Source organism: Bufo bufo, chromosome 7, assembly GCF_905171765.1.
Source record: "Bufo bufo chromosome 7, aBufBuf1.1, whole genome shotgun sequence".
NCBI lineage: Eukaryota > Metazoa > Chordata > Amphibia > Anura > Bufonidae > Bufo > Bufo bufo.
Genome location: NC_053395.1, coordinates 86,070,226 through 86,098,002, shown reverse-complemented (window position 1 = coordinate 86,098,002; position 27,777 = coordinate 86,070,226). Strand labels below are relative to the sequence as shown.

At 46.2% G+C, this 27,777-nt stretch overlaps 1 protein-coding gene across 2 annotated transcripts; it reads right to left on the bottom strand.

Moving 5' to 3' along the window:
* Positions 1–10: 10 nt before the first annotated feature.
* MPG (N-methylpurine DNA glycosylase) lies at positions 11–26,230 on the bottom strand. 2 transcript variants are annotated; one of them, XM_040440875.1, is made up of 4 exons: positions 26,155–26,230; positions 13,734–13,920; positions 6,536–6,740; positions 11–641 (listed from the first exon to the last, which is right to left on the bottom strand). In XM_040440875.1, exons 1-4 carry the CDS (start codon positions 26,193–26,195, stop codon positions 274–276), a joined length of 801 nt encoding a protein of 266 aa, XP_040296809.1. In that variant the 5' UTR covers positions 26,196–26,230; the 3' UTR covers positions 11–273. The 2 variants fall into 2 exon arrangements, with proteins under 2 accessions (XP_040296809.1, XP_040296808.1); XM_040440874.1 differs by lacking the exon at positions 26,155–26,230 and adding an exon at positions 26,013–26,121 and having other exon boundaries at positions 13,734–13,924.
* Positions 26,231–27,777: the final 1,547 nt, after the last annotated feature.

Genomic DNA, 27,777 nt, shown 5'->3' with positions numbered 1-27,777 from the left:
TGAAAGAAGCCTTACCCCCATCTACAGGATAAGGGAAAAGGTGTCTGATAGTCAGTGGTCAGACTACTGGTGACAGGGAATAAGTATTTTTGTAGGTAAACCCCTTTAATGTATACCTGGAAACTATACAACATGAAATTGATTATTCGTGAAGCACCAGTTCTTTTGTTCTGTGTATTACAAACATTAGCTTGCAGAATGTACTGACACTAGTGTTATTACAGCAGCTTTTGAGTTGCCATGAAATCCTTCCAATGAATGTTCCTATACATGTTATGTATTCACGTAAGTCTCTGCAGTTTTGTCTCGCACGCTGACAAACTTATTATCTTTAATATAAAAACGCAGAGGCTTACGAGTCCATTCTCCGGCATTACTAATCCCTATTCGTGCACAAGAAACAATGTCCTCCTCTGGAATTTCTGGACCAGCTTCCAGCCATGTGCTCTGGTCATTTGCAAGGTCTCGTCGGTCAAAATTCTTTTCAATGGCAAATGCCTGGCAAAGTTTTGAGGGTCCGTTACAAAGTTCTTTATCTTTTAGAGGCTTCTGCACATTTCTTTTGGCATTTCTGAACCTTCTCATTGTATCAAGACCTTCCATCGGCTCTAGGGAGCGCAGAAGGACAGCAGCTCCATCTCCTGCGGGCAGAGGAAATTGGCACAAATGACATCTTCATTAAGATGATTCCACTTGGCTTTTACTTGAACTTCACAAAATGTGATTACATAACTGGAGTCATATGAGGTATAGACATGGAGAGCACGTGGACTACAGCACCAGTGAACTGATTTCAGGGAATTCTGTATTTGTTAAACTTCTTTATGCCCTGATCTTTAAAAAGTGCAATAAAAATAAATGAAGGATTTACTTCTACAGAACTGTCTACATAAAGAACAAACTGATATTGCATATATTGGTTATGAAGCCGTAAGGATGTCATCACATGTACCATCATTTTCATTTACAAAAATCCACTTGTATCTGTATATGGATTTTGGTGCTGATTTGCTGGGCACTTCACATTTCAGTGTAATATGTAAATTCCAATACAATTCTGCACTAAAATAGTGGCTTTGCCCCTAAGGGATAATGACAGTACATTTAAAAGGCACACTAATGAAAATGACAGACACTAGGACTTTTGTTTAACATTAGTAGCAGTTCTGATTGTGCTAACCTGCTGACAGCACTAGGTAAGGTCTGGGGTGAGCAGTACAAACATACTGTATGTTTTGTGGGTCTTTTCTCATCTGGAGGAGTGTAAATATGAAGTTGTATTCCGCCAAATTCTGTTCTTGCAGGTGCCCACGGTGGATATTCGCTATGATGTGGCCTCTGCTCCGAGTGACAGCTGTCAGCATACTGATGTGAAAGGTGTGTTCCAGAGAGATAGTTTGTTGAAAAAATGTGTCACAAAGAGTTAAAGACACAGATTCATTACTTACCTCCACCGATCCCCCACCTTTCTGACGCTGCTCTTCATGTCCTGTCCCAGCTTGTCAGAAAAGGCCTGCTAATCACTGGCTATGGCAGGTCAGCACTAAGGGCAGTATCTGGCTGAGCAGGACTTTCCTGGCATTTCTGACGTGTCAAGCCGGGACAGAAAGTGAAGAGCTGTGGAATCCGGAACAGCAGCAGTGAGGGAGGACTTTTTTTTTTTTATTGAATTCTCTGTCCAGCATACCCCTTTAGGGCTCATGCACACGACCGTATGTATTTTGCGGTCTGCAAAAAAATGGATCTGCAAAAAATATGGATGACATTCCGTGTTTTGCGGAACGTAACAGCTGGCCCCTAACAGAACAGTCCTTTCCTTGTCCGTAATGTGGACAATAATAGGACAAGTTCTATTTTTACGGAAACGGAACTTCTGTGTTTATTTTGCGGACCCATTGAAATGAATGGTTCCCCATATGGTCCGCAAAAAAAATGGAACGGACACAGAAACAAAATACGTTCATGTGCATGAGCCCTTATTTAGTGTAAAACAATAAAATAAAGGATACTTACCTTACCATTCACCTGTGCTCCTGTTACAATGCTTCCTGGATCTCCACTTCCCGGTCGCACCTTGACACACAGGAAATGCCTGCTGAACCAATCACTGTCTGAGGCAGGTCACTGCTGCAGCCAATGGCTGAGCTGGCTTTACCTGCATGTTGAGAGGGACCTGAAAAAGAGACACCAGCTGTACAGGAGGAAGCACTGTAAGGCCTCTTTCATACAAGTGAGTTTTCTGTGTGCGAAGCATGAAGCAAATGCATAGTATCTGGACTGAATCCTGACCCATTCATTTTAATAGATCTGTGCACATGAGCGTTTTTCACGCACCAATTCTGCGTTCAGGAAAAATATCAGCATGTTCTATATTCTGTATTTTTCACGGAGCTCCGGTTCCACAGAAGTGAATTGGGCTTGCGTAAAAAGCTGATTGCATCCGGATGCAATGTGTTTTTCACTGATGGTTGCTATTTTTCTGGGGGGTTTTCACGTGTGTGAAATATGCATCCAAAATTGATTGCATCCACACAGAAAAAACTGAAACACTGAACGCAATCGCAGACAAGACTGACTGAACTTGCGTGCAAAAACATGAGTTTTTTCCTGAACAGATCCTGACAATCCATATCGTTGGTGTGAAAGAGGCCTAAGGGAAGAAGTAGGGGAATAGTAAGGTGAGTATCCTTTATTTTATTGTTTTACACAAATCTGAGCTGGTCTTAAAAAATTCTCAGCAGAGGGACTGCCCCTTTAAAGGGACACTTGCATCACAAAGGGGTATTTGTTTTAAACTCAGAAATCACAGAAAGCTTTTTTTTTAGCTGCTTTGTTCATTTCAGCAGTACTACACCATTGAAAACTAAAAGGGTTTTCTGAGATTATCATATTGATGACCTATCCTCAGGATGGGTCATCAATATGAGATTGGGGAGGAAGCAACTCCCGGGACCCCTGCCAATTAGATGTATGAAGAGGCTGCGACACTTGGTTCATCAGTTACATGGCTTGTGGTCTCGTGAAACAGCTGATCAGAGGGGGTGCTGGGAGTTGGACCCCCACTGATCTCATATTGATGACCTAACCTGAGGATAGGTCATCAAATGTGATAATCTCAGAAAACCTCTTTAAATACACAACATTGTCCTTCTTAAACAGTCAACCTCATATAAATATATATATACACTGCTCAAAAAAATAAAGGGAACACAAAAATAACACATCCTAGATCTGAGTTAAATATTCTTCTGAAATACTTTGTTCTTTACATAGTAGAATGTGCTGACAACAAAATCACACAAAAATAAAAAAAATGGAAATTACATTTTTCAACCCATGGAGGTCTGGATTTGGAGTCACACTCAAAATTAAAGTGGAAAAACACACTACAGGCTGATCCAACTTTGATGTAATGTCCTTAAAACAAGTCAAAATGAGGCTCAGTAGTGTGTGTGGCCTCCACGTGCCTGTATGACCTCCCTACAACGCCTGTGCATGCTCCTGATGAGGTGGCGGACGGTCTCCTGAGGGATCTCCTCCCAGACCTGGACTAAAGCATCTGCCAACTCCTGGACAGTCTGTGGTGCAACGTGACGTTGGTGGATAGAGCGAGACATGATGTCCCAGATGTGCTCAATTGGATTCAGGTCTGGGGAACGGGCGGGCCAGTCCATAGCATCAATGCCTTCGTCTTGCAGGAACTGCTGACACACTCCAGCCACATGAGGTCTAGCATTGTCTTGCATTAGGAGGAACCCAGGGCCAACCGCACCAGCATATGGTCTCACAAGGGGTCTGAGGATCTCATCTCGGTACCTAATGGCAGTCAGGCTACCTCTGGCGAGCACATAGAGGGCTGAGCGGCCCTCCAAAGAAATGCCACCCCACACCATTACTGACCCAATGCCAAACCGGTCATGCTGGAGGATGTTGCAGGCAGCAGAACATTCTCCACGGCGTCTCCAGACTCTGTCACGTCTGTCACATGTGCTCAGTGTGAACCTGCTTTCATCTGTGAAGAGCACAGGGCGCCAGTGGCGAATTTGTCAATCTTGGTGTTCTCTGGCAAATGCCAAACGTCCTGCACGGTGTTGGGCTGTAAGCACAACCCCCACCTGTGGACGTCAGGCCCTCATATCACCCTCATGGAGTCTGTTTCTGACCGTTTGATTAGACACATGCACATTTGTTGTCTGCTGGAGGTCATTTTGCAGGGCTCTGGCAGTGCTCCTCCTGTTCCTCCTTGCACAAAGGCGGCGGTAGCGGTCCTGCTGCTGGGTTGTTTCCCTCCTACGGCCTCCTCCGCATCTCCTGATGTACTGGCCTGGCTCCTGGTAGCGCCTCCATGCTCTGGACACTACGCTGACAGACACAGCAAACCTTCTTGCCACAGCTCGCATTGATGTGCCATCCTGGATAAGCTGCACTACCTGAGCCACTTATGTGGGTTGTAGACTCCGTCTCATGCTACCACTAGAGTGAAAGCACCGCCAGCATTCAAAAGTGACCAAAACATCAGCCAGGAAGCATAGGAACTGAGAAGTGGTCTGTGGTAACCACCTGCAGAACCACTTCTTTATTGGGGGTGTCTTGCTAATTGCCTATAACTTCCACCTGTTGTCTATCCCATTTGCACAACAGCATGTGAAATTGATTGTCACTCAGTGTTGCTTCCTAAGTGGACAGTTTGATTTTACAGAAGTGTGATTGACTTGGAGTTACATTGTGTTGTTTAAGTGTTCCCTTTATTTTTTTGAGCAGTGTATATATGGAACCCACTGTCAGTTTACTGCTGCTCTGAGGGGGAAGATGTTATCTGAAAGGTAATCATGATAATAGTAGGTGTAGGTAGAATTGGGATAACAATATGCTCTGATGTTCTCTTGAAAGTCCTAGATAAAGCTGTCCACAGAAAAGCATTGCACTGATTAATATAATGTGTGCTGCTCTAAGTGAATCACTACAAAGGAGCTGCCTTTGGATGCTGTGTTATGTGAAACTGTTTGCTATGCTAAAACTCCAAACAAAAAAGTTAAAGCAAACACCATGTATATTATAGTAAGGTGGGTTTACTCAACTGGCACATCCTCTCAGTAATGCAGCCTATGTTAAGTCCCCCTTTAGTCAGATGATCAGCACACTGACCTACTGATTCACACAGCTTCTGCTGTGGGGACCGAAAGTCTTCTTTTCTTTGAAAGTCCTTGAGAACGTCTCACAGAGTTGTGGTCCACACAGCAGATGGCCAGATGGCGTGTGAATAGGCAGGTCAACGTGCTTATAACCTGACCAAAAGGAGAACCAAATGAAGGCTGCATTACTGAGATGATGCGCCGGCTGTGTAAACTCACCATACTTTAGGATTCATGTTGCCCTGTATGAAAGGGCAGAAGAATACAGTAGATTGTTTATGTGTGGTTAAAAAAAAAAATATAAGTGTCCCTTTAATAGTATAATACATATAGCATCAAGTCATAAATTCTTTTGTTTTTTGGTTGCATTTATGAAATGGGCCTACATGTAGAAAAAAGTCTGAACTTAAAGAGGACCTTTCATCTGTTTTACTTATAGGAGCTAAATACCTGTACTTGCAGAGTGCCCCCCACTGATGTTACCACCATTTTTTTTTTTACACATCGCCCAGCTGTGCCCCCCTGCAGTTTTCACGCTCATTATGCTAATACTGAGCATCGGTACAGGGAGAAGGAGACGCTAGAGGTTTTTCCTCCCTGGCTGTGACGCTCTCCGATGTGATTGAATCGTGGCACAGCCAGGGAGAAGGAGACGCTCATTGAGAAACCCTGATGTCTCCTCCTCCCTGTTCCGATGCTCGGTATTAACATACTGAGCGTGAAAACTTCTGGAGCGATGTTAAAAAAAATATATATATAAAAAAAAATGGGTGGCAGCATCAGCGCAAGTACAGGTATTTAGCTCCTATAAGTAAAACAGATGAAAGGTCCTCTTTAAAGGGGATGTTCCATGAAAAATATTCTACAGTTTTCAAACTGGCACCTATATCTGAATAGTTTTTTAATTGGATGTGATTAAAAATTTCATATAGCCACTAAGTTATTCAATAAAATGTATCTGCATAGTGCCAACTGCTGTTTGCTATTCTTCTAATCTCTCTGTCCACCTCCTGAGGTGGACACACATCCATCCATCAAGTGCCACCAGCTGCAGCAGAGAGGACAAACCCCTGAAAAAGGACAAGCCCTTTGAGCTGTCAGTTGAAATAAATCTAGCAGAGCAATATATGGTGAGAGCTCTGGATCCATTTAAGGTACAAGAAAGAGGGTGTCATGTACATGATGTCTGAGTTTCATTTTTTACATTAATAATGGGACAACTCCTTTACAAGTTATTAATAGTACGTTTGATGTTATGCGTGTCCAGTAAAACTGCTTTTCAACCTTATAGATCTTGTCTAATTTACAAATAGCGTGTTCTAGAATAGTTATTTTGATGAGTAGAAACCCTCAACCTTATGGGTCCATCTACATTATATTGTCTGCAGAAGTTCTTTACTCACCCTGACTGGAAACGTTCATACAGAAATACATGCCATAAATTTGATAGACGTATATGGTCCCAGGTTCCATGAACATTGCCACATTTCGTTCTGTCCTCTTTCCTCCTCTTGAATGTGAAGCTTCATCTTCCCCTCCTAAATAGGATTCTGTTTCTACAATTGTCCCACGAAGTTCCGTCCCATCTGGGAGCCTGCGAACCAAAATCTGACCGACAAAACAGACAATCGAGATTCTGCTTACAGACATGAAAATACAAAAACTAAAGAGGATCAATGTAGAATTGTGATCACCTAGAAGGGCACAGAGCATGCAGTACTGGAGGAGACCACAATGAGACATGACTTACTGTTGTTTTGGCCACTTAGGTAGTCTACACATTACTTTTTAAAATAGGATTTAAAAGGTCCCACAAGGTACATGGCTACTCCTGGCACCCCGCACCCCAATTATTGATATCAAAGAAGACTTGTGTTATCATTTCAAGGGGTTGTCCCAACATCATGTGTTTTAAAGTCACATATAAAAGCATACATTATATTGCAAATGCACAGTCCATTCACCCACTTTCAAAATACTGTATTTTCCTGCGTATAAGACTACTTTTTAACACATGAAAATCTTCTCAAAAGTCGGGGGTCGTCTTATATGCCGGTATACGGCGTGCTGAAACTTACTTCCTAGCCGGAGTGGAGAAGCTGTCCTTCTCCAGCTTCAGGGACAGGCGCCCTCTAGCTGACCCACCGTGCACTGCATCCCGACCAGCCACTCCCTGCCCTCAGTGGTTTTCTCATGCCGGCAGTATCACACTGCGTACTACTGCTCAGATTGTCTTGAAGACAGGGAGGGCTGGGCAGGGAGAGCCGACCCACCCAATCCAAGCAGGCTTTGTATGCAGTGTGCACTTTAAATACCGGTACATCGATTGCCGTGATTGGCTGGTTGTTGTATACTGGGTTGGAGTGGCCATTCTGAGAGAAGGCGGGGGGAAGCAGGAGCATCTGCACTTCAGCCAATTCTAATGCTGGAACGGCGGATCTCTGATGAAGTTTGGTGTGCATCTTATCTGTGGTGAAAAAACTGTCTATCTGGGGAGCAGATACATGTGGTGGTGAATACAGTACAGCAGGGGTGGCAAACCCGCGGCTCCTCGCACCTTCACTTGCGGCTCTCAGAGGAGCGCGCTCTCCTCTACATATGTGGCTCGCAGAGGGGAGCGGGCCAGGGATGTCGCAGGTTTCGAAATATTAGCAGCACAGGGGAGAAGGAAGAAGAAAGCAGTCCCCCCTCCCCCTGTGCTGCTACCACTGCCACCAATGAGAATGCAGAGGGGAAGAGGAGGGGAGGGGCTGTGGCCACTGCCACCAATGAAGGGACTAGGATGATTTCCACAGAAAATCACAAGAAAAAGAACATAAGTGCTTACATGAAGAGGACATCGGGGAACAACAATGCATTTCAGACTCATTGCAAAGGTAAAAGAAAAGCGTTCTGCTCAAAGACTAAAAGAGGACAGCAATTGATCAGCGTATCATACTCAAGAGTGCAGTGCAGGATCATGTACTGAAAGATGAGCCATAAAATGATACCACCTAGTGGTGAACATATATTAAAGGCCAGTGACAGGTGCAGGGCCTTACGCCTTATTCACATTTGAATGTTTTTACTGATGTCCGCTGTCCGTTAGGTAACCCACTCATTTATTCAAATACAGGAGGCGGGTGCTGGCTGCAGAATCATATAGCCCGCACCCGACATCGATGAGAGGTAGCTGTGATCCGCGGCAGCTAACCCCTTAGGTGCCACACCTGAGGGGTTAACTGCCGGGGATCGCAGCGCCGTCATAGAGGCCAGGTGTCGGCTATGTGATTCTGCAGCCAGCATCCGCCTCCTGTATTTGTATTAAAGGTTGTCATTGGTGGCGCAGTGCACCCCCCTCCCCCACACTTAATACGTGCAGGCCCGTGCTCTTACCTGACGCTGTGCATGTCAGGTCACTGTGGAGAGGGTGCCAAAGTCTTCAGAGCTGCGGGAGCAGAGGTAGGATAAGCCCACTCCTACACAGTTTTATTTTATTAAAGTACTGATCATGGGGGTCTTATCTGACATGGGGGTAGTGTGAGCTCAGATAAGACCCCCAAATCCTCATCAGACCCACAAAATTGGGATCCCCAGTGCTCACATAAGACACCAAAAATCAGACACCCCATGCTCACATCTCCCCTATGTCAAATCACCCCCCCACACATGATCTCAAAATGGAGGTTGGGGCGGTCGTCTGAGCATGGGGCGGTCGTCTGAGCATGGGGCGGTCGTCTGAGCATGGGGCGGTCATCTGAGAAATCTTGAAACACATTGTGAAAAACAAAGATTGCCAGAAGTCTCACTAAAGCTGTCTACATTACAGGTAGGAGAGGTGGTTTAAATGCACTTTTAAATGTTTGATAACTCAATTGCAGTAATACTGTCGTGTGCACGCATATCTGTGTAAACGGATAGCTTGTGGCTCCTGGCAGTCATACGATTTTTTTTTCTGGCTCTTTGTGTCTGTAAGGTTGGCCACCCCTGCAGTACAGTATCTGTAACGGTTCATACAGTACAGCACCAGTATCAGTACCGGTTCATACAGTACAGCACCAGTACATACAGTACAGTATACAAATGGCTAACAGTCAAGACCCCATCATGGCTCTACCAGCAAGAAGAAAGAAATATGAAGCCAGTTTCAAACTTAAAGTTGTAAACTTTGCCATGGAACATAATAACTGCGCTGCTGCAAGACAATATGGAGTAACAGAAAAGATGGTTCGGGACTGGAAAGCAAATGAAAAAGCATTAAACAGTATGCCAAGGGGTAAGTGTGCATTAATTAAGAAGAGGCACCCCACATTGGCTAGAACTCGAAAAACATGTAGCAGACATTGTGAATGAGGATCACCAAAACTGTTATGTAGTGACACAAAATAAAATACGTTTGTTTGCACTTCAGTGGGCCAAATCTAACCCAGATCACAGCAACAGACCCAAGGCCTAGGTACTAGATTCTTGGAAAGGCATAATATGGTACTGAGACAAAAGACAAAAATTGCACAACAATTACCTGCAGATCTTGATGCCAAAGAAAATAGCATTGGAGGGGTAGTCTTATACGGCAAATATAGCCCAAATCCTATATTTTAACTGGAAAAGTTGGGGGTCGTCTTATACACTTAGTCTTATACGCCGGAAAATACGGGTCACCCACAGCTCTGTAGCATTTTCAACTGTCAGGAGGCAGAATGGATCGGAAAAGGATTTCAGACCGTGTGGCTACCTGCTTCCCTTCTAAAAAACTACTACTGGCTAGTGTTGTCACAATAGCAAAATTTTGATAAAATACCTACACATTAACCTCATGTTGCCGACTCAATACGATTACGGTGATACCAAACTTGTATAGTTTTTATTACTTATATAAAAATTTTTAAAAAAACTTGAAAATTTTTTTAAAATTTCTTTCCATCATCATTTCCTGACAGCCATAACTTTTTTATTTTCAGTCTACAGAGCTATATGAGGGCTTGTTTTTTGCGGGACAAACTGTCGTTTTTATTGATACCATTTTTGGGGTACATACAACTTTGTGATCCCAGTTATTCAATGTTTTTAGGGGGACAAGGTGACCCAAAAAAATGACAAATTGCGTGTTTTTATTGTTCTTTCCATTAGGGTGTTCACCACCCAGGAACATTTTTTTAATATTTTAATAGTTCAGACATTTTCGGACACGGCAATACCTGAAGTTTATTTTTTTATTGTTTATATTTTTTATATGTAAAATTGGGAAAGGAGGCGATTTTTTGTTAGTGTTTTTTTTTTACTTAATAACTATTAGTTATTAACCTGGGATCTTTTGATCCCTTGTCCCATTTACCATAATAGAGACCTATCATGGTGAATGGGATTCTAACACGCTCCCTGCTGAGCCATGCCTCGTGCACAGCTTAGCAGACAGCTTACCACGGCAGGCCTGGGAAGCTTCAGCAGCTCCCAGGCTGTCATGGTAACCGACTAGAGCCCCACAATTTCACTGCAGGAGCTTCGATTGAGAGGCAAAGGTAGCCACATCCCTCTGCCTTACCTCACAGATGCGGTGGTCGCTGTTGAATGCGGCATCTTAGGGGTTAAATGACTGGTTTCTACGTGATCGCCATTTCCCTGGCACCCGCCGAGTATGGAGCGGGCACAACACAGCCGGTAGCTCCATACAATTCCCTGAGCATAATGCCGTACATGTACGGCATTATGCGTTAAAGAATTAATGGAAGGCATATGGTGTTATTAATTTTAAACCTCCATGTGCCTCATATTAATAGTAAGTGACACCATCATTAACCCCATGTTGTCAATTATATAAGGTACTACTAATCTAAGGTACATGGAGGTACTAATGTAATAAGACCATGTGCCTCAGATTAATACATGCACACAGTATAAGGACTCATGCACACAAACGTATTTTCTTTCCGTGCCGGTTCAGTTTTTTTTTTGAGGACCATATGCAGAACCATTCATTTCAATGGGTTCATTAAAAAAACGGAAGTTACTCTGTGTGCATTCAGTTTCCGTATGTCCGTTCCGCAAATGGTAGAACATGTCCTATTGTTATCTGCATTACGGACAAGGAGAGGACTGTTCTATTAGGGGCCAGCTGTTCAGTTCCGCAAAATACGGAATGCACACGGATGTCATCCGTATTTTTTGCGGATCTGTGTTTTGCGGACCGCAAAATACATATAGTCAAGTGCATGAGCCCTAGAGCACATACCTGTAAAAACTGAGGGAAACCTCCTGCAGCAAAAGCTACCTGCATGCTGATAAGTTAAAGGGGTTCTGCAGTTTGTTTAAACTATCCTCTGGATAGATCATCAGCATCTGATTGGCGGGGGTCCGACACCTGGGACCCGCGCCGATCAGCTGTTTGAGAAGGCAGCAGCACTGGCAGTAGCGCCGCGGCCTTCTCGCTGTTTACCGCAGGCCCAGTGATGTCATGACTAGTATCAACTGGCCTGAGCACGGCTAAGCTCCGTTGGATCCGATCAGATGCTGATGATCTATCCAGAGGATAGATCATCAGTTTAAACAAGCTGCAGAACCCTTTTAAAAGGACCTTTGATGATGTCATCACCATGTGACCAGTAGCAAGTAGATGTTATTGGTCACATGGCAATGACATCATCAAAGGGCCTTTAACTTATCAGCTTCCAGCACTGCGAGGACCGCAGTAAATTTTCCTCTCCTATGCCCTCCTATTCTCCCCATTTGCTCCCTGACAACCCGATTAGGCCACTCTGCTATTTCATTGGTGGCAGTGGCTAGCCGTGTCACAGTTAGGAGGGGGGGACACTCTGCCTCCTTCTGCACTGTGCGGCTGCTGATGAAAACGTGGCGTGCACTGCACTTTGAGGGTATCAAAAAAGTATCAATATTTCGATACCCTGTGTGACCCTACTACTGGCCAAATACTACTTGAAAGTTATCTTGATTCTTACTATAAATTTATCATGGGTAGTTTGAGTGGTCAGCCCTTCACACTTTCAGCTGTAACCAACACACAGCTAACCGAGTGCCACAAATGGCAGGTAAAAGTTAAGGAGTAAGTGCAGCTAAAATTATGCATGCATATCCTGTTCAGTCATAACAACAATGGTGCACTTGCGCAGCGCATTGCACAGGTACAGGAAGTAAACCGCTATACTGGAATAGCAGAGAGGTGTGTATGCTCCTCTACTTAAAGGGAACCTGTCACCTCAAAAACGCATATAAAACGGCCAGCATTACCTCATAGTAGCCCCCAGTCTGTTAATAATCATATGTTTGATCCTTTAGTCTGATGCTCTATAGGTTAAAAAAACAATGTTTTAAGCGCCACCAGCGTTATCTTGCCATTCAGCTTGAAGTCAAGGGGGCAGCGGCTTCCTTGCTTCAAGTCAAGGTAAGCACGCCCCCTAACCATCCCCTCTCTTGTTAGACTGACAGCCTGCAGTGCGGCCAGGATCGCATAAGTCTCGCGCATGCGCGGTGCGCTCCTTGGTAAGGTGCGTTCCTGACTCTGGCTGCCGCTGTTAGCCGGGTTCCAGCGGCGCACTGTGCATGCGCGAGACTTATGCGATCCTGGCCGCACTGCAGGCTGTCAATCTAACAAGAGAGGAGACGGTTAGGGGGGGTGCTTACCTTGACTTGAAGCAAGGAAGCCGCTGCCCCTTGACTTCAAGCTCAATGGCAAGATAGCGCTGATGGCGCTTAAAACATCGTTTTTTGAACCTATGGAGCATCAGACTAACGGATCAAACATATGATTATTAACAGACTGGGGGCTACTATGAGGTAATGCTGGCCGTTTTATATGCAATTTTGAGGTGACAGGTTCCCTTTAACAGCAGGACTACTGTGGCATGTGTCCAAAGCCAACAGAGTACAAACGTATTATTTGGATGGGGCATTTTATTCTGGGGGGGGGGGGGGAGAGGCGGAGTCAATTATTTGGACACATACAATTTTGATAAATGGAACTATTTTTCAGAACTTATACATAGTTACTTAGTTAACGCTGTAGAAAAAAGTTATATAAGTCCATAAGGTTCAACCCAGGAAGGTCAATTTTAGGAAAGGGGAGTAAGACTCAGATTTCTACACATTTTCATAAGCATTAGTGTTATCTAATTTTAAGAACTCTAAGCCCTTTTTAAAAGCATCCACTATTCCTGCTGTGACCAAGTCCTGAGGTAGACTCTTCCACAGATGTATAGTTCTTAGGCCGTGCCTGCCTCCGGAACCGCAAACCGCTGATCCGCTAAACATGGGAACTGGCCATGTGCACCCTGCATCATGACTTCAATGGGTCCGGGATCAGCAAGATCCGGTGAAAAATAAGACGTATTCGACCTTTTGCACTGTCGAGGCACGAACCCCAAGCGGTGTGCATACACCCTGTGCCCGCAACATGGACACGGCCATCCCACATGCACCCTTACAGTATAGAAGCCTTGATGCCAATAGGGCATGATGTTGGGAGTATGCCTGTAACATATTGGTTATCTGCTACAGGTGGAGTTGTGTCAGGTTCTCCTGCGCTGCAGCAAAGTAGTGGAGCTTCAGCATGCATCGGGACCTTTATTATCAGAGGAATAATGTATTACGGGGGACTAAATGCAGTATTACCTGTCCCAAGAAAGACTTCGCCAGGTCAATGCAGGGCTTATTGTAAAAGTCAGATAAGAGACGCGTTTTCTGGCTCTGGAAATATTTGCTAGAGACTGAGGCGTTTTCCCTCCGAATTCCAGATACTTTCTTCTCATCAACCTCTTCATCATCCAGGGTTGGTATGTGTTTTCTTTTTGTAGTCATTCTGAAAATGGTCAAAGTGAATTATAACGCAAACTTGGTAGAAAACCGTTCCAGTTCTGACCCAGCCCAGACACATAACAGTTTGTCATTTTGTAGCTGGGGAACACGTGCAATCAATCCATAGGAATACACTAAGTTGTATGCTCCGGGCAGAGGCCATTATTTACCCCACAGCATCCGATCTTTGTTGGAGATGCCTTTGTACAAGAGGCACATATATTCTGGGATTGTACTCTCATCAAATCTTACTGGAACCAGGTCTTGTTTATGCTCCCTGAGGTTTTGAGGATGCCTATTATTTGGTCCATATCGGCCATGCGGACCTACCACGCTCGGATAGTACAATACTGTAGCTTCTCATGTGTGAGTATCTGCTAAGATCTTCATAGTGAAACACTGGAAGAGAACTGCCCCCTATTTCTGAACTCTTAAATTAGGCCAACACCACATACTGTATTATGGAACGTAGGATTACCCCTGTATAGGGTCATTAGTCATCATAGGGCTTTAACCTTTTCAGCCCGCAAAAAAACACAATTCTGCAACAGTTTTATGGGTTTTGTTTTTACGTTCCCTATGCACTAAATCTGACTTGTTACTTTCATTCTCCAGGTCAGTACGATTATGGCAATGCCACACTTGTATAGTTTTTCTTGCATTTTAATACTGAAAACATTTAAACAAAATAATTTTTTTCTTTTGTCACCAAAGGGGGTTAAAGGGCATCTGTCAGCAGATTTGTACCTATGAAACTGGCTGACCAGATACATGTGCACTTGGCAGCTGAAGGCATCCAAGTTGGTCCCATCTTCATATGTGCCCGCATTCAGCAGGGGCAGAATGGCCATAGACCCTACAGGGAAACTTCCCAGCAGGCCGATGCCCAAGGGGCTACCTGAGACCTCCTCATGACCGCCAGTTAGCTAAGTAATGATATGACGCTCCCTTTATGACTTATGAATTCAACCGTATTGCGATCCTGAGGCAACTGGGGCCGGCCTCCACATTACCGCTGTATTTTGTGACGTCATCAAAGCGGTCATGTGCGCTGACCGCTTCTAAATCTGGGTCCGCCCGCCCCTGCACCTTGCATAGCGCTGAGTACAAACATTACTTCCTCTCGCTCCTGGCTCCTTCTTGCTCCGCCTCCCTTATTCAAGTCTCCAGACTCCACCCACCATCTGACGTCACCCGTGCCGTTTCTATGTGGCGAACTCTGTGTGAGTACTGGGTGTCTCTGGAGAGACTTTTCCTGCGGCTGCCTCGCTCGTGTGCTCTGATGGCAAAATGACAAACTTATTACTTCCCGCAGCGGCCGTCCCGGCTCTCCCTCCTCCTTGCTCCCATATTCAAATCTCCGCCCACCGACATCTGATGTCAGAATCGGAGCACACAAGCGAGGCAGATATGTATGGTGGCCTGTGGCCACAAGACATTATTATAACATCTCATTGTGGCTGCCGCCCTCTACAGTGTAACGTCTCCTTGTGGCCCCCCATACAGTATAACCTCTCCTTGTGGCCCCCCATACAGTATATCTCCTTATGGCCCCCATACAGTATAATGTCTCCTTGTGGCCCTCATACAGTATAATGTCTCCTTGTGGCCCTCATACAGTATAATGTCTCCTTGTGGCCCTCATACAGTATAATGTCTCCTTGTGGCCCCCCCATACAGTATAGTGTCTCCTTGTGGCCCCCCCATACAGTATAACATCTCCTTGTGGCTGCCCCCATACAGTATAACGTCTCCTTGTGGCCCCCATACGGTATAACGTCTCCTTGTGGCTGCCCCCATACGGTATAACGTCTCCTTGTGGCTGCCCCCATACGGTATAACGTCTCCTTGTGGCTGCCCCCATACGGTATAACGTCTCCTTGTGGCTGCCCCCATACGGTATAACGTCTCCTTGTGGCTGCCCCCATACAGTATAACGTCTCCTTGTGACTGCCCCCATACAGTATAACGTCTCCTTGTGACTGCCCCCATACAGTATAATGTCTCCTTGTGGCTGCCCCCATACAGTATAACGTCTCCTTGTGGCTGCCCCCATACAGTATAACGTCTCCTTGTGGCTGCCCCCATACAGTATAATGTCTCCTTGTGGCTGCCCCCATACAGTATAACGTCTCCTTGTGGCTGCCCCCATACAGTATATTGTCTCCTTGTGGCTGCCCCCATACAGTATAATGTCTCCTTGTGGCTGCCCCATACAGTATAACGTCTCCTTGTGGCCCCCCATACAGTATAACGTCTCCTTGTGGCCCCCCATACAGTATAACGTCTCCTTGTGTTTTTTCTTTTAAACGGGTATTTATCGCGATATATATCGTTATTGCGATAAATTTTTTAATATCGTTATCGTCTAAATATTTTTGATATCGTCCAACCCTAGCGCAGGCGCGACATTTACATGGCAGACAGGGCCGGCAGTAGGAGACCAACGCTGCCTGGCCCTGTCAATCTAGTGTAGCAGGGTGTGGCCAGAGGTGGGAGAACAGAGCCTCTAGGAGCAACGCCCCTCCCCCCTGCACCTAGACTAGAGGCCAATTAGCATATTAAAAAAGTTATATATCTGGAGTAACGGGGGCATAGATAAAAGTAGGAATAGGCTAGTTAGGTTCAGCTGACATTAGCACATTGTTAATGTCAGCTAGCTGGTGACAGAATCCCTTTAGCATACTGTAGTGTAAGATCTTTTCTGGAGGGTCTACTTTGGATGTGTTTCCTACTTCTGTTACTGTTCTCTTAATATTATACTGAGCTTTACTTGGTTATTGTGTACACTACACTTTTGATATATGAGGTGAAACAAATCACCACTTTAAATTCTAACTTAAGCAAATAAAAACGTGGTAAACGTAAAAACACAGAGGGAGAGTCTATCAACCGTTTGTGGCAGTTTTGGGCTTTAAAAAGTAGCAAACTGTGCAAAAACAATGCAAAAAGTTGGAGACTGAACAAAAATTTAACTTTTTGTGCAGTGCTCACCCAAAAGTTGAAAGCTTGGGTGCGGTTTACTAGGAGGACTTTTAGGCCTTGTTCACATTTCCGTTTTTCACTGACGTGTGCTGTCTGCATTTTCTGCGGACAGTACATGTACCCATTCATATTAATATGTTTGTATAAACATCAGTATTTTTTCACAAAAATCATGGAGACATGAGCTACTTTGGTCCGTGATGTGGCCCAAACATACCCACTGAAGTTGATGGGTCCGCTAAAATCACTAAACGGGCAGTCCGACTGTTGCGGCCATAATATCCAGCAGCGTTTCCGGAACCCTGTTATTATCCGTGTGCTGATACATTCTAGTTTTTCAGTTATTTATGGGAGGACGTATCCATTGTTTACGATACGTCTCCACAGTATACATTTAGGGGGTCATTTACGAAGACTGGCATTTTAGACTCCAGTCTTAATATCCCGTATAGCTGCTGGTGGATCCGCCGAAATTATGAAGAGGTGCCGGCATCGTTATAACGTCAACGTATGCAGCACCAGTCTAAGGCCTCATGCAATCGACCGTTCCGTTTTTTGTAGATCCGCAAACCACGATAGCCGTCCGCAATTTGCGGAACAGAACAGGCGGCCCATTGTAGAAATGCCTATTCTTGTCTACAAAATGGACAAGAATAGGACAGGTTATATTTTTTTGCGGGGCCATGGAACGGAGCAACGGATGCGGACAGCACACGGATGCGGACAGCACAAAAACTGCGGCTCGAATGCGGACCAGAACAGCGGTTTGCGTGCATGAGGCCTAAATGACAGCCAGCTTCCAAGCTGTGTCACATTTAGACCATTTTCAATGCCTGAAACAGGCGTAGAAAATGATGAATGAGACTCGCCTACTGGCCCTTCCCCGCCCATGCCACGCCCACTTTTTGTGGGCAGGAAAATGTTTGATTATGGCGCAAATAACCTTTGCACCGCAATCTGTGCCAGAAATACGCCTAAGGGTACTTTTACATTAGCGTTAGGTTTGTCGGATCTGTACTAACACTTGCATACGTGCGCTGCAGTAAGTCCGGCCTGGGCGCATTAACTATAATGGGGACGGGTCGCAGGTGTGGCCGCAGAACGGCAAAATAAACATCTAAAATACTGGTTTAGTTTACCGATAAATCCTTTTCCAGGAGTCCGACATGACAGCACCCATGGAGGTTGTCTTATTGGTCTCTGTAGGGACAGGAAGCGAGAGAGATTAAAAGGCCCCCTCCCCTCCCACTCTCCAGTGTTTTTCCAAATTACTACACCGGATAGGATCCAACACCTTTTATTAATAACAATGTTATATTCACACTGCCATCAAGGTTGGAACCAATATACCAGGGAGGGTAATATGGGGTGCTGTCATGTCGGACTCCTGGAAAAGGATTTACCGGTAAACTAAACCAGTATTTCCAGGACGTCCCTCCATGACACCACCCATGGAGAACTAACAACTTAATCTCCTAGGGGGGGGACTACTGCCTGCAGGACTTTCCGCCCGAAAGCCAAGTCCTGGCTGGCCAACACATCTAATCTGTAATGTCTGGCAAAGGTTAGGAAGTTAGACCAGGTTGCAGCCCTGCAAATCTGGTCAATTGTAGCATCTGCCTTCTCTGCCCAGGAAGTTGCCATGGCTCTAGTTAGTAGAATGCGCCTTCAAGTTTAAAGGACAGGTCTTCTCCTGAAGTCTGTATGTTTCTTTAATAGTGTCTTTAATCCACCGTGCCAACGTCTGTTTTGAAGCTTTCAGGCCTCTATTCTTCCCACCAAATTGGATGAATAAATTACTTGATCTTCTCCAAGTACTTGTTCTGTCAAGATAGGCTAGAATCGTTCTTCTAACATCCAGACACTGGAATCTCTTCTCCTGTATATTTTTGGGAGAGGAACAAAATGAAGGAAGTGTTAGCACTTGTTCTCTATGAAAGGTTGAGACCACCTTAGGTAAAAAGGCTGGATCTAGCTTCAGGATTAGGCGATCATCCAGAATTCTTAAGCATGGTTCTTTAATAGATAATGCCTGAAATTCTCCTATCCTGCGGGCTGTGGTTATGGCCAGGAGAAATACCGCCTTGAGAGAGAGATGTTTTTCAGATATAAGGTCGATAGGCTCAAAAGGGGGGTCACATTAACCCTCTAAGACTACATTTAGATCCCATGGGGGAATAGACTTTCTCAAAGTGGGTCTCAACCTAGAAGCTGCCCTTAGGAAACTCCTAATCCATCTATGTTCTGCAAGGGGTGTATCTAGACAACAGCTGAGTGCCGAGATCTGTACTTTAAGCGTACTGGGCTTTAGTCCTGCATCAAATCCCTTGTGAAGAAATTCTAATATGCAACCCACCGAAGGAGATCTGGTGTCTGCCTGATTTTGCGATAACTAGGATGAAAATTTCTTCCATATTTTATTATATATGGCTCTCGTGACGGGTTTGCGGCAGCCTTGTAGAGTTGAGATTACCTTATCTGAAAGCCCCTTGTTTCTTAAGGTCTGCCTTTCAGGATCCAGGCTGTAAGATTCAGTTTGTCCAGATTGGGATGACAAAGTGGTCCTTGTGACAGGAGATCCTGTCTTTTTGGAAGGGTCATCGGTTCTCTGATGGACATGATCTTTAGAACTGAAAACCAGGCTCTCTTGGGCCAAGCTGGTGCCACCAAAATCAGCGTGGTTGAACTCACTCTCAACTTCTTCAGGATTAATGGTATGAGGGGAAATGGAGGAAAAGCGTAAGCTAGGCTCATGTCCCACTTCTGGGAAAGAGCATCTACCACCAATGGTCTCCCTCTTGGGTCTAGCGAGAAGAAATAGTCCAGTTGAGTATTTCTGCTGGACGCAAATAAATCCACTTGAGGTTTTCCCCATTCCTGACAAATCATCTGGAATACTTCCTTGTTTAATTTCCACTCCCCTGGTTCGACACTGTGTCGACTGAGGAAGTCCGCTGTGGAGTTGAGAGACCCCTTTAGGTGCGTGGCTGTAATGGACAAGACCTTCTTTTCTGCCCACTTGAAGATGAGATTCGCTAAGCACTGAAGTTGAGGGTTTTTTGTCCCTTACCGGTCTCTTTATGTAACAGACAGTCGTCATATTGTCCGACAAGACTCTGACATGATGGCCTGTGAGGAGATGTTCTGCGGCTTTCAGGGACTTCCAAACCGCTCTTAGTTCCTTGTAGTTTGAGGAACTTAGGGCGTCTGTACTGGACCAACTGCCCTGAAAAAACTGATCTTCTAAGTGAGCACCCCTACCCCGGCTGCTTGCGTCCGTGGTTATTGTCTTGAGTGGTATCATGTTCCAGGAAACCCCCCTTGACAGGTTCTCTGTTACCAACCACCAGGAGAGGGAGTCTACTGCTCTGTCCGAGAGAACTATCCTGGAGTTTAACGATCGGTGGTCTTTGTCCCAACAAGAGAGGACTTCCGCCTGAAGAGTTCTTGAATGGAACTGGGCCCAAGGAATGTGATGCATGAGGTCATTAGGCCTAGGATCTGCATGGCCTCTCGTAGTGTCCGCTTTTTCTTTAATCTGAAGGAGTTTATTCTTTCCCTTATGTTGATCTGCTTGTCCTGTGGAAGGAAAGAATGCTGAGCTACCGAATCTAAGAGAGTTCCCAGGAACTTCTTTTGTGTTGCCGGCTGCAAATCCGACTTCTCCAGATTTATCTTCCATCCCAGATTTGAGAGCAAAGATTGAGTCCTTCCTTTGTGAAGCTCTAACTCCTCTTCTGACTCTGCCAGCAGTAGAAAGTCGTCTAGGTATGGGATTATAGTTACCTGCCTCTGTCTTAGATAGGCTACTATCTCTGCCACTACCTTTGTGAAGATACGCGGGGCCGACGATATTCCAAACGGAAGGCACTGAAATTGATAATGCAATATTTTCCCTTTTTTCTTGATCGCAAATCTCAAGTACTGCTGAAACTGATGGTGAATGGGGATGTGGTAATAGGCATCCTTTAGATCCAGGGTGCACAGAAATGCCCCTGGACCTATCAGTGGGATCGTAGATTTTACTGACTCCATCTTGAAATGGTAATGAGTTATCCATCTGTTTAAAAATTTTAGGTTAATGATGGTCCTTTTGGATCCATCTGGTTTTGTTATGAGGAACAGTTTTGAATAGTGACCCTTGATTTCCTCTGAAGGAGGGACCTGCACTATTGCACCCAATTTCAATAGCTTTTGGATGTCCGCGTGAAGCTGATCTTGAAGTGAAGCCGACTGGAAAACTGTAGTCTGAAACAGTCGTGGAGGAGGAAGGCGAAACTCTATTCTGAATGGATGGATTCCAGAATATATTGATTCCTGGTTATTTGGATCCAATTTTCCCAAAATAACTGGAGTCTGCCCCCTTCTGGCCTGGCGTCATTGTCTCTCTGTCTTGGTATTGGGATTAAAGAGAAACCCTCTGCCTCTTCCTCCTTTCGGGTAGCTCCACCTCCCCGTCTTCCCTTTACTCCTGGGAGTGTTTTGGAAACTGCTGGCCGGCTTACGAAAGGGCAAAGGTTTTTTGCTTTTCTCCTCTGGGAACCCTTTCTTTTTGTCCGCTGTCTTTTCCAGAATTTCATCTAGTACCGGCCCAAAAAGGTGAGAACCTTTAAGGGGTATAGCGCAAAGCTTATTTTTAGAGGCTATATCCCCTGACCAGGATTTTAGCCACAACGCTCTCCTAGCTGTATTCGTTAAGGAATCTGCTTTTGCTGCAAATCTTATGGACTCCGTAGAGGCGTCTGCCATAAAAGATGTGGCCATTTTAAATAGAGGTAGCGACCCCAGGATCTCTTCCCTAGAGGTGTCTTGCTTAAGATGCTCCTCCAGCTGATTCACCCATAAACACATAGACCTGGCTACAGAGGTAGCAGCAATGTTAGTATTGATAGTGTTGGCTGATACCTCCCACGCTCTTTTGAGTAATCGGTCAATCTTCCTATCCATTGGGTCCTTTAATTGGGCCGAATCTTCAAATGGTAGTGTGGTTCTCCTAACCACCTTTTCTACCTGGATATCCACCTTAGGGACCACATCCCACAGCTTTGTATCCTCAGGGTTGAATAGTAACCTGTTTTTAAATTAACGAGGTATATATAACTTCTTATCAGCATCAGCCCACTCGTTGATCACTAAGTCCTTTAAGTTTTTGTTTACCGAGAATAACTTCTTTTTCTTTGCTTTTAACCCGCTGAACATTTCGTCCTGTACTGAGCGAGTCTGCTCTTCCTCCTCAATATCCATTGTCTGCCTTACAGCCGACAGCAGGGGATCTAAATCTTCCTGTGAAAAAAAGATATCTCTTCTGATCATCCGCCATATAAGACGAACCCTGATCTTCATCCATCTCTTCTGAAAGATATAATCCCTCTTCTTCAGACTCTGACTCCCTTAGTACTCTGGGTCTTTTTGAGGGAGGGGAACCAGCGCATGGTTTCTGAACCATACTGGAACTGGCCGCCTGGATCTCCTCTTTCACAATCACTCTTACGTCCGACAGGAGAGACGATTGCTCCTCTCTGAGAATCTTCGCCAGACAGTCACTACATAAAGCTTTTTTGTATGACTCTGGCATTTTCTTTGAACATAAAGCACATCTTCTGGCTTTCTTTTTTGGTTCTCCCAGAGATTTAAAGAGGACCTTTCACTAGTGTACAAACTAAAAACTAACTATATCAGTGGGCAGAGTGGCGCCCAGGCTATGAGCTGTGCGCTGCGATTGGCCAGCGCTACAGCAAGGGACACGCCTCATACAAAAAATCACCACTGCCACCAATGATGGGGGGACGACCCTGTGGCCTCCAATGATTAATACTGGGGAGGGAGGAGGGGGGGCCGACTGCCACCGATGATCGGGGGGGAAGACCCTGTGGCTTCCAATGATTAATACTGGGGAACGAGGGGGGGCCCACTGCCACCAATGATGGGGGGGGTGACCCTGTGGCCTCCAATGATTAATACTGGGGAGGGGGGGGCCCACTGCCACCAATGATGGGAGGGGGACCCTGTGGCCACTGCCACCAATGATTAATACTGGGGGGGGGGGCGCACTGCCCACTGCCACCAATGATGGGGGGGGGGGGGAGACCCGGTGGCGACTGCCAGCAATGATTAATACTGGGGGGAAGGGGCACTGACACCAATGATGGGGAGGGGGACCCTGTGGCCACTGCCACCAATGATTAATACTGGGGGGGGGGGGTTACCAGAGGGGGCTGATAAGAGGGAGAGGCTGGGGGGGCTGATCAGAGGCTGAGGAACTGCCCGTCTGCCCCCATACAGTGTAACGTCTCCTTGTGGCTGCCCCCATACAGTGTAACGTCTCCTTGTGGCTGCCCCCATACAGTATAACGTCTCCTTGTGGCTGCCCCCATACAGTGTAACGTCTCCTTGTGGCTGCCCCGATACAGTGTAACGTCTCCTTGTGGCTGCCCCCATACAGTGTAACGTCTCCTTGTGGCTGCCCCCATACAGTGTAACGTCTCCTTGTGGCTGCCCCCATACAGTGTAACGTCTCCTTGTGGCTGCCCCCATACAGTGTAACGTCTCCTTGTGGCTGCCCCCATACAGTGTAACGTCTCCTTGTGGCTGCCCGGTTGCCCCCATACAGTGTAACGTCTCCTTGTGGCTGCCCCCATACAGTGCAACGTCTCCTTGTGGCTGCCCGGCTGCCCCCATACAGTATAACGTCTCCTTGTGGCTGCCCCCATACAGTATAACGTCTCCTTGTGGCTGCCCGGCTGCCCCCATACAGTGTAACGTCCCTGTGTCCCCCCCCCCCCCCCATACAGTGTAACGTCTTCTTGTTGCCCCCCATACAGTGTAACGTCTTCTTGTTGCCCCCGATACAGTGTAACGTCTCCTTGTGGCTGCCCCCATACAGTATAATGTTTCCTTGTGGCCCCAAGTGTTTTTTTCTTCTAAATGGGCATTTATCGCGATATATATCGTTATCGCGATAAATTTCTTAATATCGTTATCGTGGGAATATTTTTGATATCGTCCAACCCTAGGACTCCTGCATAGCTGACATCTGGACCTCCATGCCTCATCTAGACAAAATTTACCTCTCAATTTATGTCCTACCTGGTCCATCCTGTTGCCGCGCTGCTCCGCCTCCTCACTTCCTGGGGGGACTCATTCAAACGAAGAGTCAACCCCCTCTGCATGCCACCGCCGCACCGAGTTTAGCGTTACCTGGGCGCTGCCATCTTCTTCCTTCAATGTGACCTCGACTTCCGGTCACATGATCTGCACGCCGAGCCGGAGGAGCGCAGGAGCCGCAGCCGATCCCAGAGCTCCCACCGGAAGAAGCGGCCTCGGCTTCCCAAGATACCGCGGCCATTAGAGGTACAGGGGAAAAAAGGTATCGGGGTCAGCTAGGGGACCTCTACCCCGAGAGGTGCTAGCGTTAGGCCTCCAGAATCTGAAGAGGAGAGGCAGAACCCCCTACCAGATTCGGCCCCTAAAACTTTCTCATTCCCAGAGCAGGGAACGACTTCTCTCTGCTCCTATTCCTGTAGGGACAGGAAGAACACTGGAGAGTGGGAGGGGAGGGGGCCTTTTAATCTCTCTCGCTTCCTGTCCCTACAGAGACCAATAGGACATACAACCTATTAGATGTGACGTCATACCAGTGCATGCGCCCGTCCTCATACAGGTGGACAGGCTTCACTCCCTCCACTATACAGTGTATTTGTCCAGGAATTCTAGCTGTCGGATCCGCAACAAAGTACAGTATGTTAACAAGTCTCATCCACGCGCTGCGGACATTTCATGCAGCAAATCCGCGTGTTAATCATTGTGTGGAGTTAGGCTAAGTCTACACGACGACATTTGTTGCGCGACATTGGTGCAACATGCTGCGACGCAACAGTCGAAGAAAATCCATTCAAGATGGATTTTTCTGCGACTGTTGCGTCGCAGTCGCAGCATGTTGCAGTGCGTCACCATAGACTGCCATTATAAAAATTGTTGCGCGACATTGGTGCAACAAAGTGTTGCGCTACAAATGTTGCAGTCTAGTTGTGCTCTATCTGTCGCGCGACAAATGTCGTTGTGTAGACCTAGCCTTAGGCTACTTTCACACTTGCGGCAGAGGATTCCGGCAGGCAGTTCCGTCGCGGAACTGCCTGACGGATCCGGCAATCCGGATCCGTCTGACAAATGCATTGCAATACCGGATTCGTCTTTCCGGTTGTCATCCGGAAAAACGGATCCGGTATTTTTTTTTTTTCACTGATTTAAAGGTCTGTGCATGCGCGGACCGGAAGAACAGATCCGCCAATCCGCAGAAATTTTAATGCTGGCAAGTGTTCAGGATTTTTGGCAAGAGAGAAAACTGCAGCATGCTGTGGTATTTTCTCCGGCCAAAAAACGTAAGAGGGACTGAACTGATGCATCCTGAACGGAATGCTCTCCATTCAGAACGCACTGCGAGATTACGGCGATCTGACTTTGTGAGCAAGGAGGAGATTCGTGGATACAGGCGGTGCTGGGCTCCTTCACAGGGGGTGTGGATGGGCTCCAGAACGGTTAGTGCAGCCCCTTGGGCTCCTTACCAGGCTCATTTACATATCTCTAAAATCATTTTTTACACTCAATAAAACCACTCAGATATAGGACAGGTATATCACGGACATGCTAGCGGCGATCTAGCCGTGCATGTCCGCAGCTCTCTAGGGTAAAAAGAGGTGACACATTCCTTTAAAGCGGTTGTCCATTTTTTTTATTCCCAAGTGGTACTTGTGAAGAGATCTTTATCTGCCTGCTTCCCGTTGCTCTGACTCTGTGGCTCCCAGACTGGCTGTACTAGACTTCTGCAGCCAGTGACAGGCCTCAGCTGTCACGTGACCACAAGTTGCACATGAATCAGCAGTGATGGGGGGGGGGGAAGTCACCTCACCACTGAGACCAGCCACTGGCGGCAGCAGCAGCCTGCCTGATCCCATCCTTGTGAAAGATGAAGGACTTGGACCCAAAGACTAATGAAGACAGTACAGGGGAGCACAGATCTCTTCACATGTACCAAAAAACTAGACAAACCCTTTAATGCCCCATCCTGGTACAAGTGAACAGAGCTGTGAGCACGCGCAGTGCATTCAAATCTGGCTCCGGCAGCTGCTCCACGATATGAGCGCACAGCCCGCGCCATTATAAAGGGGACCACAGCAGACACTGCTCAGTAACGCCCTCCACCGGCCAGTATAACACATGACATACACACCAGTAGGCAGCGCCGCGCACACAGTACCTGGTACACACCGCGGCGTCCCGGAAGACGGCCGGACGCATCCATTCACAAGGGAGGGGCAGTTCTCTTTCTGTTCTCTCCCTACAATTCATAACATGGATTCGTCCGCAGTATAGTATGGTGCGGCTCCCTGTCCTGAGAGCTGGCGGTGTACAGGGCGCTCAGCTCTTCTCATGTCTCCACAGGTTTCTGGTACTGGTGTCCTTTGTCAGCTCAGCCAATACAGTGTGAGGCCATAGACTTGGTCTTTGTAATGACGGTGATCTGTTCCACTGGTCTGAAAATGATTAATGACCAGGCCTGAAAGGGTTAAATGGGTCATACCTCCCAACTTTTGAAAAGAAGAAAGGCGGACATTTTTTTCAGCATTAGGCCACGCCTCTAACTCTGCCCAAAACATACAGGTAACTAAACACCTAATCCCATCCAGTCCCCTATATGCCCACACATAGTATTATTCCTCCTTTATGCCACCACATAGTAGTTATACCAGCATTGTGCCCCCTCACAGTAATATGCCCAGTTATGTGCCCCTTCACAGTAGCGATGCCCAGATATGTGCCCCTGTAACGTTACATTACCCTACTTCGTGAGATTATGAGAATAGCTCCAGCAAAGGGTTAGCAGAGCTTGCAAAATGGATATTTATACTACCCTCGGCGCTTGCGCACTGGGACGTAATTTTTCCCTACTTCGGCTCTCCGGCGCATGCGCAGTGTCCCGGTGTGCGGCTGAACTCCGCAGTGAGATTTTCCCTAAACTGTCCTTTTGTGCATGTGCAGATCGTCAAAACGAAGGAACGCCTCCACACGTCATTTCCGGTGCGACAGGAAGTCAGGAGGTAGGGAAATCTCACGAAGTAGGGTAATGTAACGTTACACCCCCCACAGTAGCGATACCCAGATATGTGCCCCCTCACAGTAGCGATGCCCAGATATGTGCCCCCTCACAGTAGCGATGCCCAGATATGGGCCCCCTTACAGTAGCGATGCTCATATATGTGCCCCCTCACAGTAGCGATGCTCATATACAGTGGGGGAAATAATTATTTGACCCCTCACTGATTTTGTAAGTTTGTCCAATGACAAAGAAATGAAAAGTCTCAGAACAGTATCATTTCAATGGTAGGTTTATTGTAACAGTGGCAGATAGCACATCAAAAGGAAAATCGAAAAAATAACTTTAAATAAAAGATAGCAACTGATTTGCATTTCATTGAGTGAAATAAGTATTTGAACCCCTACCAACCATTAAGAGTTCTGGCTCCCACAGAGTGGTTAGACACTTCTACTCAATTAGTCACCCTCATTAAGGACACCTGTCTTAACTAGTCACCTGTATAAAAGACACCTGTCCACAGAATCAATCAATCAAGCAGACTCCAAACTCTCCAACATGGGAAAGACCAAAGAGCTGTCCAAGGATGTCAGAGACAAAATTGTAGACCTGCACAAGGCTGGAATGGGCTACAAAACCATTAGCAAGAAGCTGGGAGAGAAGGTGACAACTGTTGGTGCGATTGTTCGAAAATGGAAGGAGCACAAAATGACCATCAATCGACCTCGCTCTGGGGCTCCACGCAAGATCTCACCTCGTGGGGTGTCAATGGTTCTGAGAAAGGTG

Bases quoted from the DNA above. Each gene is read 5' to 3' on its own strand.
- MPG (XM_040440874.1), bottom strand. From the start codon at position 26,055: ATGGCGCGGGCTGTGCGCTCATATCGTGGAGCAGCTGCCGGAG. The intron at 13,925-26,012 runs CCAGATTTGAAT...CTTTGACCATTT, and splicing joins TCGTGGAGCAGCTGCCGGAG to TCAGAATGACTACAAAAAGA. The intron at 6,741-13,733 runs GTAATACTGCAT...TTTGTCGGTCAG, and splicing joins CGAAGTCTTTCTTGGGACAG to ATTTTGGTTCGCAGGCTCCC.